Raw genomic sequence first — 16,714 nt, forward strand, 5'->3', positions numbered from 1 at the left:
TTCTTCCTTTTCTTCCCGAGAATTAAATGAATGTGGTATCGTTTTGTGGTTCCGGTCCCGATGCTGTTGTGTGTTGTACAATGTGCCGTACACCGTGTGGCGTGTAATATGAGAAATGACTCCGTAATGAATGCCGTAAAATGTGTGAAATGCAAAAAAAAGGACCGAACCCCGCGCAATGCAGTGCTGAAGATCTCTGAAATAAAGCACAATGAAGGAATGGATGGGACGCTCTCTCTCTGTTGGAATCGGATAGTGGCACCGCCCTCTCCGGCTTTCGTCCCCTGCTTCGTCGTTTCACATGGTGGCCTAGACCACCAACAACAGCATGGCGAACCCAACGATGCCGGCCACGGTGGAACCACCGCTGCGCTGGCGAATGGCCGAGTTCTGAAGGCTTGGCGGAGCGCCCGTCGAGGTAGGCGCAGGCGTCTCCTCGCCGTCGGCGGGCACAAAGTTCGTCCTGGTGACGACGACGACCGCTCCGTTGGGCGATGTCGACGTGAACGTCTCTGTAGTCTGCCGGGAAGTGGGACGTGGCGAACTCGTCGTCGAAGGCGGCTTGGTCGAGGTTGTCAAGGTCGTCTCTGCTGGCAGTTAGATACAGGCTCAGTAACAAATTGTAATCAGGAATGTGAAAGCAGGAGAGCTGAAAGGGGGCAGTGCCCAAATAACGGAACGAAAAACAGAACGAGGCTCACGTACCTCCGGGAATTGAGGAGGACGGCCGGGTCTGAGGGACAGAGGACGACGATGACGATGACGATGACTCCGGCTCAGAAGAAATCTGAGAAGAGGTGAAGTCACTTGTGCTCGAAGACGTACCAGGCAGTGAGGTGGAAGGAGAAGGAGTTGGGGTCGAGCTCGGGGTATCCGAAGTGGGAGGCGGCACGCTGCTGGTGCTCGAAGGCTCATCGCTCGTAGGGGTGCTGGTGGGAGGGACGATGGTCGTCGAAGGCGGGATCTCAGTCGGAGGATCGGAGGTTGGCGTCTCCGTCTCGGTCTCGGTCTCCGTCTCGGTCTCGGTCTCCGTCTCCGTCTCTGAGTCCGGTGGGGTTGAGCTGGGCCCCTCGGAGGTCGAGTTGTCGTCGCGCTTTCCGAGTTGCAAGACGGAATTTCCCAGAGGTGCGTCGTTCCGGCGGACAGCCTCCAGTGCTTTGTGGCTCGTTGCTCTCCCGTGGCAGGGTAGCCGTGTCGAGGCGACTCCCAGGAGCGCCAGCATGCACACTAACACGACCATGGCGGTTGGGCGGATGGTTGCCATCTTGCTGGTCGAATCTGGGCGTTGCCGGTTGCTGTCGACTGTTGTTGGCTGGGCCCCGGTGGCAGTCTTCTCACGTGCGTCGACGGGAAGAAGGGATTCCGAAGAAGGCGATTTGCCGTCTTTGACCAAGTCGAAGTCCATGACGGAGGATTCGGGCCAAGAGAGGAAGAGGTGGGTAATGTACTGAACTTGGTCCACTGGAACCTGAGGTTGCCCCTTGGGTATGCAGTTGACAAGTGACGAGTCGCAGACCTCTGCGTCCGTTGAGTGGTCAAGTTGTGTCTGGCTCCTCAGGTCAGCGGTTTGGAGTTGCAATGGTTGGGCCACCTTTATTTAGTCGAAAAAACAAGATTGGGAAACGAGTCGATGACCCAGCCCCGGACCATGATCCAGTGTGAAACCCTGGCTGCGCTGTATTGCGCAGCTCTCTCTTGTCTCACCATCGGGACCCGCGAAGCACAAAGTGGGCACAAGAAATGCAAGAAACTTCCGATGATGAATCTTACCTTGTACCAACTCGTTTCCGTTACGGTTTTGTCACCCAGAGACCCTTCTTTCGCTCACGCCCCCACAATAAGAGCCAATTGCACGGTTCTTCGGCTTGGTGTTGTGAATGGTTGGCCGAGCGAGGTTTCGGCGTCGCCATCCGGGGCGGCGCCGGAATATATGTAAAGCTCACGATTACTGCGTACGATGACCGGGCTCCATTGAGGCGCTGGTATCCTGGTTAGGGGAGGGGCATTGCAGATCTGCTCAGCTGGGATGACGCTGCAAAGCTGCAGGGGTCTGAAGAACGCTGGGTGCGCGGCCTGTTATGTTGGTGTGTTCGTGGCACAACCGTTCACAAAGACCCGTGTTCACTTTCACTTCTCCCCTCGGCATCAGAGATCAGCCTGTAAGACGGGAAATCTTCTGCAAAAAGACGCCCTCTTCACTTCGTGTTTGAAACCATCGGAATCCAATCGAGCACCTGGACGAAGCCATCGTGGCTCGCATGGACCGACCTGCACAGCCGCCAGCCATCGCCTTTTCCATGTTTTACCATTGGCGGCTGTGGTAGTGTGGGGGGCAGAACTCTGGCAGGTCCCCACCAAATCGACACAACCAGCGACCCGGGCACTGGGGCTGAACGTGGTGTGGACTGGACGGGCGCCCTCGCGCCACCTCAATCGCAGAGAATGCTCGATTGATGAAACGGCCTGCGGCATTCCAGACCAGACTGACACAAGCGACAGCCAACCACTGCCAACCCCTCTCTTCGGAGCGCATCCCTCCCGTATGGTCCGCCATCATGACGACTGTGTAATCTGTAATCTGTACAGATTACAGTGTATGGAATATTCGGATCCATTTGCTTAAGATTGCTGTTATTGCATTCGGTGGATGCTCCTCGTATTGCCGACGTCATTGATGCTGGACCTCGCTCGCGAACAAACTTTGAGCCGGATGTCCCGTTGCCGGTCGAGGCCCGAACTAGAATTCGTGGCTTGGCGCCAACACGAGGTTTGGGAATGGTGGTTGTTGAGCCAGAGAGTGGACCACGGCGGACCTCAGGCCAGATCGACACAGGTCCGCCATGGCTCGTGCACGACTGTTTGAGCCTCAGTCATCCGATCGGCGTCCAGGGCAACGCGGCGAACGCCGTTGTCTGCAGGGCGGTTTTGTTGTCGCATTCAGCACCCAATTCGGAGCCAAATGAGTTGTGGAGCTTGGTTGGTCTCAAGGTGAGACCGGACTGCCCTCGCGAGAAAAAGCAAAATTCTTGGGCATTGCACGGCTGCAATTGCTGACTCGACTGCCAACCTCACGCTCGCCCGATGTTTTGCCGGACGGGAACCCGTTCTTCGCGCTCCCGGACCGGGGCCACCTCCGTAACGACTACAAACGGCGCCGGCGACGGAGGCAAGGTATCGCCCATTCTCCTTCGTCCCCCTAACCTCCCATGCTTCTCAGACGCTGTGTGACTGTGGCAGGTTAAAGGTTCTTGGGTCAGACCAAAGGTTGCTACGTGGGATTTGCATGTCGCAACGAGCAAACTACGTGCAGGATCCCTCTTACCGGGTTCCTCGGCACCTCGCCAATGAACAAAAGCCGGCCATGCCCGAGTAACCGCCTACCCGCTCTAACACCAACTTGAAGGTACCATCCGCAACGCACCTCCAGAAACAAAGCAATCCAGAAGCCCTACCCAAGACCATGTACGCCCGCTTGTCATAAACCCACTTCGCTCCCCACCTATGAACACGTCTCTGACATCTCCTCAACCGTCCCGTCCTTGCGCCAAGCCCCCCGCCAGATGTGAACCCGCTTGAACGATCTATTGTTTTTGGTAGCGTTCCTCCTCACGGGCATGCAGGCGTACCCAGTCGACTCCGTTTTGCTGGCGCAAAAGGTGACGCAGGCATCCAGGCCGTTGGGGATCCAAATCCAGCTTGTGGAGCCGAACCCCAAATCGAAAAAGCCCTCTTCCCAGAGGATGAGGGACGCTTTGCCCTCAAAATCATTCTTCTCATAGGCTTGGAACGCGTACCCCTCGTAGGTCTTATCTGTTTGGTTGTGGAGGAATGAGATGGACGGCGTGGGCAGGCTGGGGCCGCTGGAGGTTGTCGAGGATGGTGTGGGAGTGGTGGTGATGATGGTGGTGCCGGTTGCGCTGTTGGCCATGTCAGCTAAGCTCGCACCAAGACTGAGGCTGCCATGTTGAACACTCACCTGCTCGATGACGCCGAGCTCGTTTCGGCTGGTTCGGCGCCGTCTGACGACCCCTGCCTCGCGGCCATCGCCCCGCCCACGCCGCCACCAACCGCCGCTCCCACGACCACGAGCCCGATAATCACGGCAATAATGATGAAGAGGCGCTTGCGGAGACCGCAGATTAGCTTCTCCGGCTCCGCCGGCTCGCTGCCGACATGTGTCTGCTGGTCGTCGCAAGGAGGGAACGATTGCCACGGCACCGAGCTGTCGGGACTCATCATGCTGACCGAGTGCTCGGCGTCGGTCCATGGTTGTTGGTTTTGGTAGCTGAGCGAGCGCATCCCTGGCGTCTGCGGTTCGTGTGGAAATTTTGGCGCCATATCGTAATGCACCAGAATCTTGTCTCTCTCCATATACTGTTGCTGGGCGGATTCTGGTGATGAATCAGGCACCACTTCTGGCAGCGGCGTTGAACTCGCCATTGGCGGCTGCTGAACCACCTCCGGGAGGTTCTCGTCGGCCTGGTGCCCCCCCATCTTGAACGGCATCCCCATTTCGCGCAGCGTTCAAACGCTTTCTCAAACCGTCCTTGCTGTCTAGGGTCTAAGTGCCAGCTGTATTCAGATCCGGAAGATGTGGGTTGTGGCGTCTGATAGAGATCGCACTTCGGCGCAAATAGTCTTGGCTGGCGTTCGATCTCCTGCGAGTTGGGGAATCCCAACGTTTTGAGCGCTGTTGATTTGATAACTATTGGAGGCTTCGTCTGGGTCTTGGGACGGCTGGAAAACGCCAATTCCCCCCCCCCAGGCCCTGCCCTCGCACAGCAGCACCTTTTGTGGCGGGTCGGGAAGGATCGATGACCCGGGCTGCGCACCTTCTTCGCGGCAGGGTTGCAGTTGCAACCCCTTCGCTTGAGCAGACAATCACCAGCTCGCGCCCTCATTTGTCCTCTCACGGAGCGCGGAGAGAGGCCCCACCAATTCCGACCCTCCCCTCAATCCGCCATTTCCTTGCGCTGCGACCAGTGCCGTTCAGCTTCGAGCCCGCCTCTTGCCAGCGCAAGAATGCGATTGCGATGCCGACATGTCAGCCAAACATGTTCAACCAAAGCCGTCCTTAAGGCTGAAAATCCCTGCGGCGTCAATCTGCCGGGGAGTCGCCTGGTGGTCCCAAGGATCCGTGCTGGGAACTTTGTCGTCGCATCGACGCCATCGACGCATCGCCGGAGCGCCGATCTAACTAGGAACTGAACTTCAAAAGCAGAATGGTCAAGATGGTTAGGCAGTTGGCTTGCAGGCGGAGAGGTGGTGAAGCGGCAGTGAATCGGTGTTAAATTTCCAGCTAATCTCTTCGTATACTTCAATAGTTACAGTACACTAAGAAGAAGAGTTGATCCTTACGGAACCTCTGGAAACCAGTGAGCTCCCTATCTTTTATATATTCTATATTTCCTGAACTGGGGCGTCAACCCCGGCCTCCTGGTGACCAGAGGGCCAGCCAGGGGATCTGGACTTTCGTTTTTCCGCTTCTTCGTGGCGTTCATTCGCCGGACGCAACATTGTCTGTACTTGTAGTCAGAGGTCCGGGACTTCCCAGGGGTCACGGGCATACAATTTTATTTTCCTTTTTCCACACTTGCAGAAGTGACTCCTTTTTGCGGTAGCTGCGACCGCGGCCTCCTGACCAGAAGGCCACGCACGAAGGTGCATTGATATCACGATCGTAGGATCTGTGGTGTTGAAGATTGTCCTCTGAGCCATTTCCTCCCTCATGCGACATTGACATCACAACGCGCGTGGCACGGGCCCACTGCAGTGTTACCTCGGTGGTGTGTGTGGTTAACCTTTTTCTTTGGGTCCAAATTGCTGACTCAGCAGAGCTTCGGTCGCGTGTTGGAGACGTTTTCTGAGGATTAAAACGGTAGACCACGTATCCACTCAGTTTCTTACTACTTGTATTCTGTTTCCCAACCCCGTTTCCCATCCTTCCCGTGGTGTGATCCTAACATCGCCTTGTGACTACAATAGAGGAAGAGATAATTATTACAAGCCCACGTATTATAAGAAGCATCTCTATAAGGAAAAGCAAGGAAACCCTAACGTAACGAAGGTAATGAAATGGTGATACACCTCAAAACGACCAGGTCCGCATTCACGTTTTCGCCCTCTCCCGCAAGAGCGACAGCTTCTGGTCTTCGTTGTTGTTCAAAGGGTGCGGTTTCTTGTCCCCGAAGCTACCAGTTCTGGACCCTTTTGAGCAGGCACAGAACTTTTATGGGCAAAAGGAAAAAGAGTTGGACCACCCTGTAAAATGGAGACCGAGCGGCGGGAACTTCCATCCGTCACAATCGGGTGAAGATGTGCAGAACGTTCAGACCGCTGTGGGGCACAACACAAGCCACAGCGTTGTGGCGTATCAACGGGAATGGGAACGGGAACGGCTGCCGAATCCAGGCGGGTTGTGGCGCCCCTTATCTCGCCCAGCCCTGGCTCCATGGCAAGGCCAGCGAGCCACGCTGCAGCTCTCGGCCCATGACGATGGAAGCTTGCGCAGACTTTCATGTGATCCACGATTTCCATTGATTTGGACTCTGGAATGACACCACAGGCCACGCGAGTCCACTTTTACTACGCGCAACACCCAACATGCGGGATTCCGCAGCGCGACATTCGAATTGTGCATTGGTGATACTCAATCGGTGATTCTCCCACCCGTTGCAGGGCCTATCTGGCCCCATGTTGCGCCAGATCGACGTCGTCCTCCTCAAGTTTCTCGACTGGCCATGCCTGCGCATCTTCAACCGCCCTCAGCCCCGAAAGCACCGACCAGCCCCGGTAGCTCCGACGAAGACCATGATACCTTAAGACTCTTATCACGCTCGCCGCATCCCTATCACAGGTTGAATACCGAGCTCCTCGAACCTTCGGGCCGCCTCACGAACCCGCGCATCACCACCGGTGATAACGATAGCGTCGCCGGCGAGTCGGACGGTGCTCCCTCTCGTCCCTTTCCCGCCTTTGCAAGAGACTCGCCGCTCACTAGCGAGAGCGGCACCGAGGCCGACGATGAACATTTTCTCAAAGGACTCCCTGCCCCGAGGGCTAAATCGCACAAGGGATTGAGGGGCAGGAATGAACCACTCTCGGGGACCTCCACACCATTGCTTTCACCCTCGATATGGGAAGAGGAGGGTCGGAAGACAAATTCGGGTTCCGGCCATGGCGGACACGAGCGTGAGAAGAGGGGCGCAGCCGAGAGAGTTCGCCGCCGCAAGGAGCTGGTTCGGAGGGCGACCGAAGTGCTGCTCCTAATTTGGCAAGGGGGGATGGTTGCTTCAAATGCCGAGGCCCGGTCTTTCATTCACCTATACCGGAAAGGTAACTCCCTTGCTGCTTATAGTACGTAACCCAGCTGATCAGAATTGTAGAGTTTCTGGCTGTGGGCGGCGTGTTCTGCGGCCTGACTGCCGCCTATCCCTTGAGGTTGGTAAGTTGGGCGTACCGTCAGGGGAAGCCCCAGAAGCTCGTACCGATCCGCGTTCCCGCTTCCTTTGATCCCGCGCCCATCCTTTATCCTCCGGTAGTGCCTGTTCTTGTGTCCCTCCTCATTGCCGAGAACGTCGAGGGCGCTGTTCTACCGAGCCTCGTCCTCAGCATTTGCGCCCTCCCGAGGCCACTGATCCCCGGTGCACGGCACTGGGAAACCTTGAGCTGCACCCATTGGCTACTGTCATGTGTCCCCTTCACGCTAGATGCACTTGTCCCGGCGGCAGAGGCGTTTCTAGTGGGCGATATGTCGCGGGAAGTCCTGGTCTTGCTTTACCCCTTACATCAGACGCTCTGTCTCGTCTTACACCACCTTACAACAACTAGTCTTTTGGTTTCCGAGCTTCAGCTGCTCTCTGCTGCTCTTATTGGCCTCCTTCTGCTGGCCAGCTCCCCCCAAGCTGTTATTCTAAAAGCAGTGCTCTGGGGAGGCGGCCTCGGTCTTGCCGTGTTTTGCGGCCAGGTGATCCATTGGGGGATCTTGCTCGCTCGCGTGCCGAAGTGGCGGTTCAGACGGACGCCTTCTTCGGCGAGGAGTGAGTCCGGTTATCAGTTGTTATGGCAACTCTTACCTTTCCGGCGGCGGCGCTCCGCGAGTCTCGGCAGCGTTGCATCCGATACAGACTATTCAATAGATGAATATCTTGACGGCGCACTTCCCACCCCGCCCAAGAAGACCGTACAGGCAGACAGTCTTAGCGACGTCGACATCATACCGCCCACTCCCGCGGGCCTGACTAGGGTCCAGTCGGACTCGGTAGAGCTATTACAACAGAGCCCAGCTCGAAGACATACCCTACCTGCTACGGGGAAACCACCGGGCCGCCCCAAAGTGACAACCACCCCCTCGGGCCGCCGGAAGCGCGCCGCCTCCACTAGCGTCCGCGCCCTCTTCTCCCTCACCCAAACCCAAGCCACCATCCGCAAGTGGCTCTACGCCAGCTACGTCTACCTCTGCATCCTTCTCGTCATCTTTGTCGGCATCCGGCCCTATGTCCAACACTACGCCCTCTCAGGCCACGAACCAGTCGGCTGGGCTTTGGGCTACCTATTCGGCGATATCCCGCAGTTCCGCTTCCAGGTCGTCAAAGCCAACCTCGAGCGCTGGATACCCCTCCCCGCCCTCCTCTCCGCCCTCAACAACACCAACACCACCACCCACCCCTCACCAGCCTCCTGCACCCCAGGTGACGGCGGCTGGGCCCAACACACGCGCCTCGGCTCCCTCGGCGCCGCCAACACGCGGCTCGCGCTATCGGCCTACTTCCTGCTGACCATCCTCACGGGCCTCGCGGTCGTCTTCCGCCTCTCGCCCGTCTACGAGGTCGACACGCGCCGCAAGGTCTTCCACTTCATGATGGTCGCCATGTTCCTGCCCACGCTGTACGTCGACCCCTGCTACGCCGCGCTGGCCCTCGCCATCGTCCTCGCCGTGTTTTTGTTATTAGATCTCCTCCGCGCCAGCCAGCTGCCCCCGCTCTCCCGGCCCCTCGCCCGCTTCCTCACCCCCTACGTCGACGGCCGCGACCTGCGCGGACCGGTCGTCGTCAGCCACATCTTTTTGCTCATCGGCTGTGCGATTCCCGTGTGGCTCAGCCTGGCGTCGCTACCACGGATAACCACCACCCCTCCAGTTTCTGCAGAGGAACCAGCCCCTGCTGTTGCTGCCGCCATCGCCGGGTGGGAGGTGCCCGCGCGCGAGGTGGGCATGGTGTCGGGCGTGGTGTGCGTCGGGCTGGGCGACGCCGCCGCCTCGCTGGTCGGCCGCCGCTGGGGCCATCGCAAGTGGCTGTGGGGCGGCGGGAAAAGTGTTGAGGGCAGCGCCGCGTTTGCGGCCGCCGTCTTTGTGGGGCTGATGGTCGCTGCGCTGTGGTTGCGGGTGGGGGGGTGGGCTGTTGCGGGTGCTTCTTTTGACCACCACCACCACCACCAGGCTGAGTCGGGGATGGAGAGTCTGATGAGTGTGTTGGACTGGGCGGTGTTGTGGCCGTGGTTGAGGGTGGAAGTGCCCAAGACGGTGGCGTGCGCTTCGTTGGCGTCGCTGACGGAGGCGGTGCTCACGGGGGGTAATGATAATGTGGTCGTGCCGGTGGTGCTGTGGGGGTGTGTTAAGAGCTTGGGGGTTTAGGGGGTTTGTTTACCTAGGATAGATAAAATTACGACGGCTGTAATGTTAGTGATGAGGGGGGGGAATGACAGTTGGTAACGTTATGCTTAAACTGCCCGAGTAGCATGTCCCAGGATTGTTTTAATACTTCCGGTTGGTCGACATTGATGAGACGAACGTGCTGTCGCATCCCACCACGTGTCAAGGCACAATCAAGAACAGACAAAACAGACGCATCGTACAACTCTATACTTCATATGCACAGCCGTACAATTCTATCCTACACCCCCAAAGGAGCCGTTCTAATACACCCACTTCGCGGGCCCCTTGGACCCGCCCGTGGTCTTGCGGGCCAAGATCTCCTCGACAACCTCCTTTACGCCCTGCTTCTGTCCCTTCTCCTTCACGAAGGCGTCGACGAGCTGAGGGCGCGTCATGGTGCCCAGCCGGACCATCTTCTCGATGTCCTCCTCGGTGGGGACGCCGAACGGGGGGTGCGGGTACTCCTCGTAGTTGGCGTCTGTCAGCAGCTCCAGCTTGGGCTGGTCGCGCGGCAGGAGGAAGTAGTCCTCGGTCAGCTTGGGGCTCTGCTCCGGGGAGATCTCGACGAGCGAGGGCGGCTGCCAGGTGGGGGGCCGCTTGTCGACGAGCAGCGCCGTGACGCCCTCGGTGAAGTCGTGCGAGGCCATGAACTTGGACGCGATGGCGTACTCGCGCACGAACGTGTCCCGGATGGACCACTTGGCGCCGATGCGCATCTGGCGCAGGGCCACGTGCACGGCCGTGGGTGAGCGCTCGTGCAGCGTGGAGATGGTCTCCTGGGCCCATTGGCGCGTCGCGCCCGTCTCCTTCTCAAGGGCGCGCAGGATCTCGTCGACGCTGTTGTGGCTGAAGCACCGGTCGATGGCGCGGCGCAGCTCGCCGCTGAGGAGGATCGGCTCGTCGTGTGGTAGGCCCGTGACGAACTCCTCGATGGTGGCGTTGATGGCGGTCAGGCGAGCTTGCATCCCGTCATTGTCCTGGAAGCGCAGCTCGGCGAGGCGGGACTCGAGGCGCGGTAGAGAGGTCGAGTGCAGGTAGTGAGTGGCGACGCCAGAGTAGAAGACGTTGGCACCCATGAGGCGCATGCTGGTCAGGGCGAGGTAGGTGCCGACGAAACCGGGCATCCTGGGGAGGAAGAAAGAAGCACCGACGTCGGGGAAGAAACCGATGGTCGTCTCAGGCATGGCGAAGACGGTTCGCTCGGTTGCTATGCGGAAGGGGGCGTGAATGCTGAGCCCAACGCCGCCGCCCATGGTGATGCCGTCCATGAAGGCGACGTAGGGCTTGTTGTAGGTGGCGATCAGGTGGTCCAGCTGGTATTCCTGGGCGAAGTACTCCTTGGACTTCTCCTGACCCTCAGGCCCGGACTGGTTCCAGCCGGCCAACTGGGCGACATCGCCGCCAGCACAGAAGGCCTTGTCCCCCGCGCCCTTCATCACGATAACGTTGGCCATGTCGGACTTGGCCCATTCCAGCATGCGCGGGGCGATCTTGCGGATCATGGAGCCGTTGAGGGCGTTGAGCTTCCTTGGCCTGTTGAGCTCGATGGACCGGAGGCCGTAGAGACTGTTGAAGATGACATCCTCGGGCTCGTCGCCGTCGCGGGGCTTGAAACGATCGTAGACTTCTTGTGTCGACATCTAGAGTAGTGGGGGTTCGGTGGTTAGCAAGCAGTCTGCATGGGTGGTCGGTGGTGGTGTTGTTCAGGGCACTGCATGCATATGACATACCAACCGTTGTGACTGTGGCTGCTGCTGCTGCGACAACAGCTTGGCTCTGAGGGGCATGGCAAACAGCGTGCTTGTGCGTGTGGAAGGTCGAGTGCAGGCGCGGGACAATGTCGTTGCTATTGTTGCTGGTGCTGCCGGCACCGCTCGGCTGACAATCGTGTGGGCGAACATTTAGTACGAGTGTCTGGTGATATATTCCCCCCTCAGACAGTGGACCATTGACCTTGAATTCGCACCGAGGCCCAAGACACTTGCTGCCGCCGCCGTCTTTTCAAAGTCCACTGCGATTGGCGATTGCAGCTTTTACTGGACCGAAGGTGACCGCGCAAATCAATCGAGCCCGGAGCAGGGGTCCATGATTGCCGGTGGCAGCTGTAACTAACCGGCCGCCAGTCGGCACTCAATTGGCAGGGCCCCAAGCAGCGTCTCTTCCCTTCACGCAACGAGCATCCATGATTTCAGTTCCAAGTAAACTTGATTTGCCCTAACCCGGACTTCGAGGTGACGGTAAAAGATATCCGGATATACATGTCCCATATTTTTTCCACCAGCACTTACAAGATCAGTTTGTGAGAACAAGTACAGAATACCACCTGCCCTTCACCCCTCACAACTTCTCCCACCCTTCATCCACCTTCTTGATCCCCGCCAGACCCAGGAAGAAGGTAGCAAGACCCCATGCACCAGGGTCGGGTACCTGCTCAAAGCCGGACCCGCCAATGTACACCGTCCGGCCCAGGCTAGGCTTCATTCCCTTGGTGCCCTCGGCCGCGTTCTGAGCTGCCTCGGCTGACTGCTTGATGTCGCCTGTCTGTTCAAGAACCTCGACAAAGGGGTATAGAGCATCCACTAGGGTGCGGTCTCCCGGTCGGGCCGGCGTGTACTTAGACAGGGCTTCGCAGCTCTGCTTGAGAGCCGACGCCCAGACTTTGGGGGATGCCTCGCCTTCGCCCTGGGACCTCAGCGAGGCCAAGAGGGCGTTGAGGAAAATGGCGTAGAGTGCCCCTGAAGTACCGTCCATCTCATTTTCAACGATGGGCACAATATTAGCCAAGTCCACCACAGCGTCTCCCGACAGCGGATTTGACTGTAGGTGGTTTAAGATGGCTGCATCTGTTAGTGATGCCCAACCCGCACGGGGGGAGCTTCTCGCTTACCTTCGGCACCCCTCTTCAACCCAATTCCGCAGTCACCGTCTCCTACCACAGTGTCGTAGCGCGTCACTTCCGGCTCAACCGCCACAACTGCCTCCAGGGCCCGACGGAGCGCCTGCTGTGCGGCTGCGCCGTCCATCTTCAGGCCACTAGGCTTGGTATCACCTCCACCCGACGTGTCCTGCTCCCGGGTGGCCGTGTTCTTCTCCTCCCACGTCCGTTTCGAGATGGGAGACGACCAGCCTGTGGCCTCGCACGGGTAGTCGAGCAACTCGATCATGCTTGGCCCGCCAATGTCGGTGTTGACCACGTTCAGAAGCGTGATGCTGAAGCCCAGCCCGTTGAGGCTCGTCATGAACGTCCCGCTGAGGATGCGGACGGGTCGGATATTGTAGCTCCTCTCGAGCTGCGCCGCCACCTCGCTCACGATGCCGCCCATCTCCAGCACGCTAACCCCTCCCAGGTTATTCACCAGCAACACCACCTCGTTCGAGTTGACATTCACAAACGCCCTGTCCTTGTCGCTCTGGTCCAGCATCTGCGCCAGCATCTTCCGCACCAGCTCCGGCAGCTCAACCACCTCCTTGCTCGAGCCCGGCTCGTTATGAATCCCCATCCCAATCTCCACCTCCCCATCCCTCAAGTACTCGGCCGAGTTGGCATCAGGCTTCGCCCTCCCAGGCACATGGACATGCTCCAGACTCGCCCCAACACTCACCAAATTCTCCGCCACCAGCCGCGCCACCTTAACAACCTCATCCAACCGCCTCCCCTGCGCAGCCAGCGCGCCACTGATCTTATGCACCAGCACCGTGCCGGCAATCCCCCTCCGCCCAACCTTCCCGGCCTTCGCCCTCCCAACACCCACATCATCCCCCACCACCACCATCTCCACCCTCACCCCGGCCGCCCTAGCCTTCTCCACACCCACCCCAAAGTTCAGCACATCCCCCGTATAATTCATCACCGTCACCAACACCCCCCCTCCTCCCCCTTCCCCTCCCTCCCCGCGACCACAACCCTCCTCCAACCGCCCCATAATCGCCGCGCGCACCTGCTCCGCCGCGGGGCTAGCAAATATCGTACCCGCGACGGCGGCGCTGAGCAGGCCGGGGCCGACCATGCCCGCGAAGGACGGCTCGTGGCCCGAGCCGCCGCCCGACACGATGTGCACGTGTTGTTGGCTGGCGGGCGGGCCGTAGCCGGGGCGGCGGTAGATGACTTTGTTGGCCGTGTCGAGGGCCAGGCCGGGGTTGGTGAGGGTGAGGGAGTGCAGGGAGGTGGTTACCAGGTTGGTGGGGTGGGGGAGGAAGTGTTTGGTGGACATTTTGGGGGTTGGTTGGGGGTGGTGGTGGTTTGGTTGTTTAGTTGTTGGGGAAAAGGGGGTGGGTGGGAGGTTGAGTGAGAAGAGGTCAAGAAGGGGGTTTGGTTTGGTGGGTGAGTTTGCAATGAAGAAGAGGAGAGCTTCGGCTTGGATCTCGGCTCGAATAACCGCAACCGCAATGCTGGGAAGCCTCGTTGTGTAAGCGCGAGGAAGTATTGCTCTCTGCGAGACCTTGTCGAAGTGTGTAAGCGGTATCTGGTTGCTTGAATCCCAAGCTAGGAATACGGTTTAAGTGCTTCCTCGAGAACCGAGCTAAAACAAACAAAGCGGATTAAACGGTTATGTCGGATCAATAGCGCCTCTCGGCAGCAACGGTCTCGGGAGAGCTTGCCCGATGGTGAACGGCATTGATATCGCAGGAAGGTGGGGGTGAGTGCGGGGCCCCGTCATGGTCCAACCTGCTGCAACTTGATTTCCCGTCGTACCAAGCCCAGGCAAGGTGACCTCACTTTTGACTCCCGATCGTCCGTCACTACGGGGATCGGACTAGCCTAGGAGCTTCTAAGCCAAGCAGTGCCTTCAGGTCCATGATTAGCCGTCGGTTTCGGAAGAATATCTAAGGTAGGCGAGGAAACTGAAGGAAAAGCAGAAAACATAACGAGAACTTCCAATTGTTCTGTTCTTCCAACGCATTCTCAGGATTTACCTAAATCATAGGGCAGAGCCCGTGTGTATATGTTTTGCTTCTTTCAATTGATATGACAACATGATGTCTGTCATGTGCTTTTAACAATTCTTTCCTGTTCATAACTCCCCTGGGGCCCTTCGTTCCCCATTCCCAAACCTGTCATCAAGTAGTTATCCAAAACCCAAACCAGCTCTCAAAGCCGTAGATGTAACCCAGCATCCAAACCCCTAAATCAATCCAAAACGCCAAACAATGCTTGAATCCCAAAACGCCTCGATCATGACCCATCCCAACCCAATTCACCCCCCATCAACCAAACCAGCCACCCGGGCTATATCATCACAAACGCCGACCCGGCCACCACCCCCAACGCCAACGCCGACGTGACGAACCCAGCCGCGACCCTATCGCCCAGCGTGATCTCCTTGAACCCGATCGGCTCCTCATGCGCCATGGCACCGGGGTTACCCTTGGAAGTACCGCCAGACTCGGCGGTAACAGGCGCGGCCACGCGGCCCACTAGCGTGTACATGACAGCCGAGAGCGCATTCATCTGCTCGCCCACACCAACCGAACCATCAAAGCTCCCCGGTGTCGTCCAGCTGAAGCCGCAGGCGGTGCCGGTGTGGCCCTTGAAGGCGGGCGCGACGGTGTCGCCGACGCAGACGGCGGCGGCGGCGCGCGCGTCGTTTTCCAAGAGGGGGTGGATCGCGTCGAAGGTGTAGGGCGCCATCTGGGTGGTGCCGGCGAGCCAGCGCGTGAGGTAGCCCTTGAAGCTGCGCTGGTCGTTGTTGCAGAAGCCGCTCGGCTCGCACAGCTGCTCGAAGACGACGCCCTCGTCGTTGAAGAAGGTGTCGCGGGTGGAGGCGAGCAGGCCGTCGACGCGGGTTTGCCAGGTGGACGAGGCGTTGGTGTGGTTGTACATGACGGCGGCGCCGTGCAGGAAGATGCCCGCGTTGTACGACCACCGGTTGGGGTCCATGCTCTTGCACGTCTTGTCCTCCAGGTTGACGTGCACCCCGTCCCGCACCGTGTGGTCCTCCGTGATCAGCCCGACCCTCTCCTCCCAGTCGAAGATCTTGTTCGCCCACACCGCGTACGTCTCGTTGCCCGTGTACCGCGCCAGCCGCGCCGCCAGGTTGAAGAAGCAGCCGTTGGAGATGGAGTTCTTGTAGTTGAAGCCGTTGTTGAAGGTGAAGATCTGCCACCGGAGCCCGCCCCCGCAGGCCTCCTCGTCCCAGCGGGATGCGAACTGGTTGAAGAGGGACTGGGCGAGCGCGAGCCATTGCGGTTGGTCCGGGGGCGGGTCGGGAAGCTTATTCTCGGCCGCCGACATGGCCGCCATCCCCCAAAACCCTTGATCATCGTTGCCGAGCGTGCGTGTCTGGTTCCGGGGCAGGAAGTCGGCGTTCTCGGTCCCTTGGTGCAGGATGGCCTGCGCAGTTATGGCATTGTACGAGTCGTCTCCGGTCAGCGCCCAGTAGTCGATCAGGGTCCCAAACATGGCGCCCGCTTCCCACCAGAAATATGGATCGGGGAGGTTGCCTGGTGTATCGCCTGTGTTGTTTCCGGTATAGTATTTGACCAACCCAAATGCTATTGTGCCAGCGGCGGCCTTGACGGAGGCTAGACATGGTGTTAGCTTCTGGGGCAGCTGTAGTTCCCGGCAACGCTGCCTCCTTACCTTCATCCTCAAGGACCAACTCGATCGCCTTCCCGGATCCCACCAGCAGGCCCAGAGAGGCCAAAAGCCCTGATATCCTCATGATACCAATGTGTCCGTCTAATCAACGAGTGACGAAAAAAAGAGATCCAGCCTAGAGCGTTTGGCAGCCAGGCTTGTTCATGGGCTAACGGAGGAGGGACAGGTAACGTCTAGAAACAAGACGAGAGTAAGCTATCGGCTCTAACAATAAAGAAGTCCGACAATAAGAGACCGTATAGGAACAAAACGACAATTCCGAGTCGTGTCGTGATATCGTGTGTAATGAAAGGAATGGCACAGCCTTGACAGAAAACAGCGACCAGAGCGCGTTACGAATCGAAGAGAATGAATAGAAAAATGAAAAGAAAAGAAAGTCTAGCAGCTGTGTGCCATAGACTGTGGTAGGCCAACAAACAGATCCAAAAGGAAGGAAAGGTGGAAGTGGAAACAGAAGAAAGTGA

General features: G+C 58.5%; 6 protein-coding genes across 6 annotated transcripts; 1 reads left to right on the forward strand and 5 right to left on the reverse strand.

Moving 5' to 3' along the window:
• Window positions 1–44: 44 nt before the first annotated feature.
• On the reverse strand, window positions 45–1,825 carry B0H64DRAFT_115229 (uncharacterized protein). Its single transcript, XM_062797855.1, has 3 exons — window positions 1,771–1,825; window positions 826–1,550; window positions 45–587 (listed from the first exon to the last, which is right to left on the reverse strand). Exons 2-3 carry the CDS (start codon window positions 1,403–1,405, stop codon window positions 310–312), a joined length of 858 nt encoding a protein of 285 aa, XP_062660506.1. The 5' UTR covers window positions 1,406–1,550; window positions 1,771–1,825; the 3' UTR covers window positions 45–309.
• A 1,236-nt stretch (window positions 1,826–3,061) lies between these two features.
• B0H64DRAFT_115227 (uncharacterized protein) lies at window positions 3,062–4,663 on the reverse strand. The gene is made up of 2 exons (XM_062797854.1): window positions 3,977–4,663; window positions 3,062–3,917 (listed from the first exon to the last, which is right to left on the reverse strand). Exons 1-2 carry the CDS (start codon window positions 4,510–4,512, stop codon window positions 3,500–3,502), a joined length of 954 nt encoding a protein of 317 aa, XP_062660507.1. The 5' UTR covers window positions 4,513–4,663; the 3' UTR covers window positions 3,062–3,499.
• Window positions 4,664–6,476: 1,813 nt separating this feature from the next.
• On the forward strand, window positions 6,477–9,666 carry B0H64DRAFT_338589 (uncharacterized protein). The gene is made up of 2 exons (XM_062801184.1): window positions 6,477–7,335; window positions 7,386–9,666. The coding sequence occupies exons 1-2, from the start codon at window positions 6,741–6,743 to the stop codon at window positions 9,629–9,631; spliced, it is 2,841 nt and encodes a 946-aa protein (XP_062660508.1). The 5' UTR covers window positions 6,477–6,740; the 3' UTR covers window positions 9,632–9,666.
• Window positions 9,667–9,842: 176 nt separating this feature from the next.
• B0H64DRAFT_390941 (ClpP/crotonase-like domain-containing protein) lies at window positions 9,843–11,747 on the reverse strand. The gene is made up of 2 exons (XM_062803442.1): window positions 11,383–11,747; window positions 9,843–11,292 (listed from the first exon to the last, which is right to left on the reverse strand). Exons 1-2 carry the CDS (start codon window positions 11,551–11,553, stop codon window positions 9,913–9,915), a joined length of 1,551 nt encoding a protein of 516 aa, XP_062660509.1. The 5' UTR covers window positions 11,554–11,747; the 3' UTR covers window positions 9,843–9,912.
• Window positions 11,748–11,841: 94 nt separating this feature from the next.
• Window positions 11,842–14,247, reverse strand: B0H64DRAFT_473162 (Dak1 domain-containing protein). Its single transcript, XM_062807978.1, has 2 exons — window positions 12,540–14,247; window positions 11,842–12,489 (listed from the first exon to the last, which is right to left on the reverse strand). The coding sequence occupies exons 1-2, from the start codon at window positions 13,861–13,863 to the stop codon at window positions 11,990–11,992; spliced, it is 1,824 nt and encodes a 607-aa protein (XP_062660510.1). The 5' UTR covers window positions 13,864–14,247; the 3' UTR covers window positions 11,842–11,989.
• Window positions 14,248–14,879: 632 nt separating this feature from the next.
• Window positions 14,880–16,314, reverse strand: B0H64DRAFT_319490 (glycoside hydrolase; the record flags this gene model as incomplete). The annotated part of the gene is made up of 2 exons (XM_062800431.1): window positions 14,880–16,174; window positions 16,233–16,314. 2 exons carry the CDS (start codon window positions 16,312–16,314, stop codon window positions 14,880–14,882), a joined length of 1,377 nt encoding a protein of 458 aa, XP_062660511.1.
• Window positions 16,315–16,714: the final 400 nt, after the last annotated feature.

Source organism: Chaetomium fimeti (assembly GCF_033439085.1).
Source record: "Chaetomium fimeti strain CBS 168.71 chromosome Unknown B0H64scaffold_3, whole genome shotgun sequence".
NCBI lineage: Eukaryota > Fungi > Ascomycota > Sordariomycetes > Sordariales > Chaetomiaceae > Chaetomium > Chaetomium fimeti.

What these genes read in the sequence shown, in the direction of transcription:
- B0H64DRAFT_115229 (XM_062797855.1), bottom strand. Translation starts at nt 1,405, where the DNA reads ATGGACTTCGACTTGGTCAAAGACGGCAAATCGCCTTCTTCGGAATCC. An exon ending in TCCTTCCACCTCACTGCCTG is followed by an intron (nt 588 to 825) that starts GTACGTCTTCGA and finishes AACTGCCAGCAG; the next exon opens with AGACGACCTTGACAACCTCG.
- B0H64DRAFT_115227 (XM_062797854.1), bottom strand. Translation starts at nt 4,512, where the DNA reads ATGGGGATGCCGTTCAAGATGGGGGGGCACCAGGCCGACGAGAACCTC. An exon ending in AGCTCGGCGTCATCGAGCAG is followed by an intron (nt 3,918 to 3,976) that starts GTGAGTGTTCAA and finishes CATGGCCAACAG; the next exon opens with CGCAACCGGCACCACCATCA.
- B0H64DRAFT_338589 (XM_062801184.1), top strand. Translation starts at nt 6,741, where the DNA reads ATGCCTGCGCATCTTCAACCGCCCTCAGCCCCGAAAGCACCGACCAGC. An exon ending in CATTCACCTATACCGGAAAG is followed by an intron (nt 7,336 to 7,385) that starts GTAACTCCCTTG and finishes TCAGAATTGTAG; the next exon opens with AGTTTCTGGCTGTGGGCGGC.
- B0H64DRAFT_390941 (XM_062803442.1), bottom strand. Translation starts at nt 11,553, where the DNA reads ATGTTCGCCCACACGATTGTCAGCCGAGCGGTGCCGGCAGCACCAGCA. An exon ending in AGCCACAGTCACAACGGTTG is followed by an intron (nt 11,293 to 11,382) that starts GTATGTCATATG and finishes CCACTACTCTAG; the next exon opens with ATGTCGACACAAGAAGTCTA.
- B0H64DRAFT_473162 (XM_062807978.1), bottom strand. Translation starts at nt 13,863, where the DNA reads ATGTCCACCAAACACTTCCTCCCCCACCCCACCAACCTGGTAACCACC. An exon ending in GTTGAAGAGGGGTGCCGAAG is followed by an intron (nt 12,490 to 12,539) that starts GTAAGCGAGAAG and finishes TAACAGATGCAG; the next exon opens with CCATCTTAAACCACCTACAG.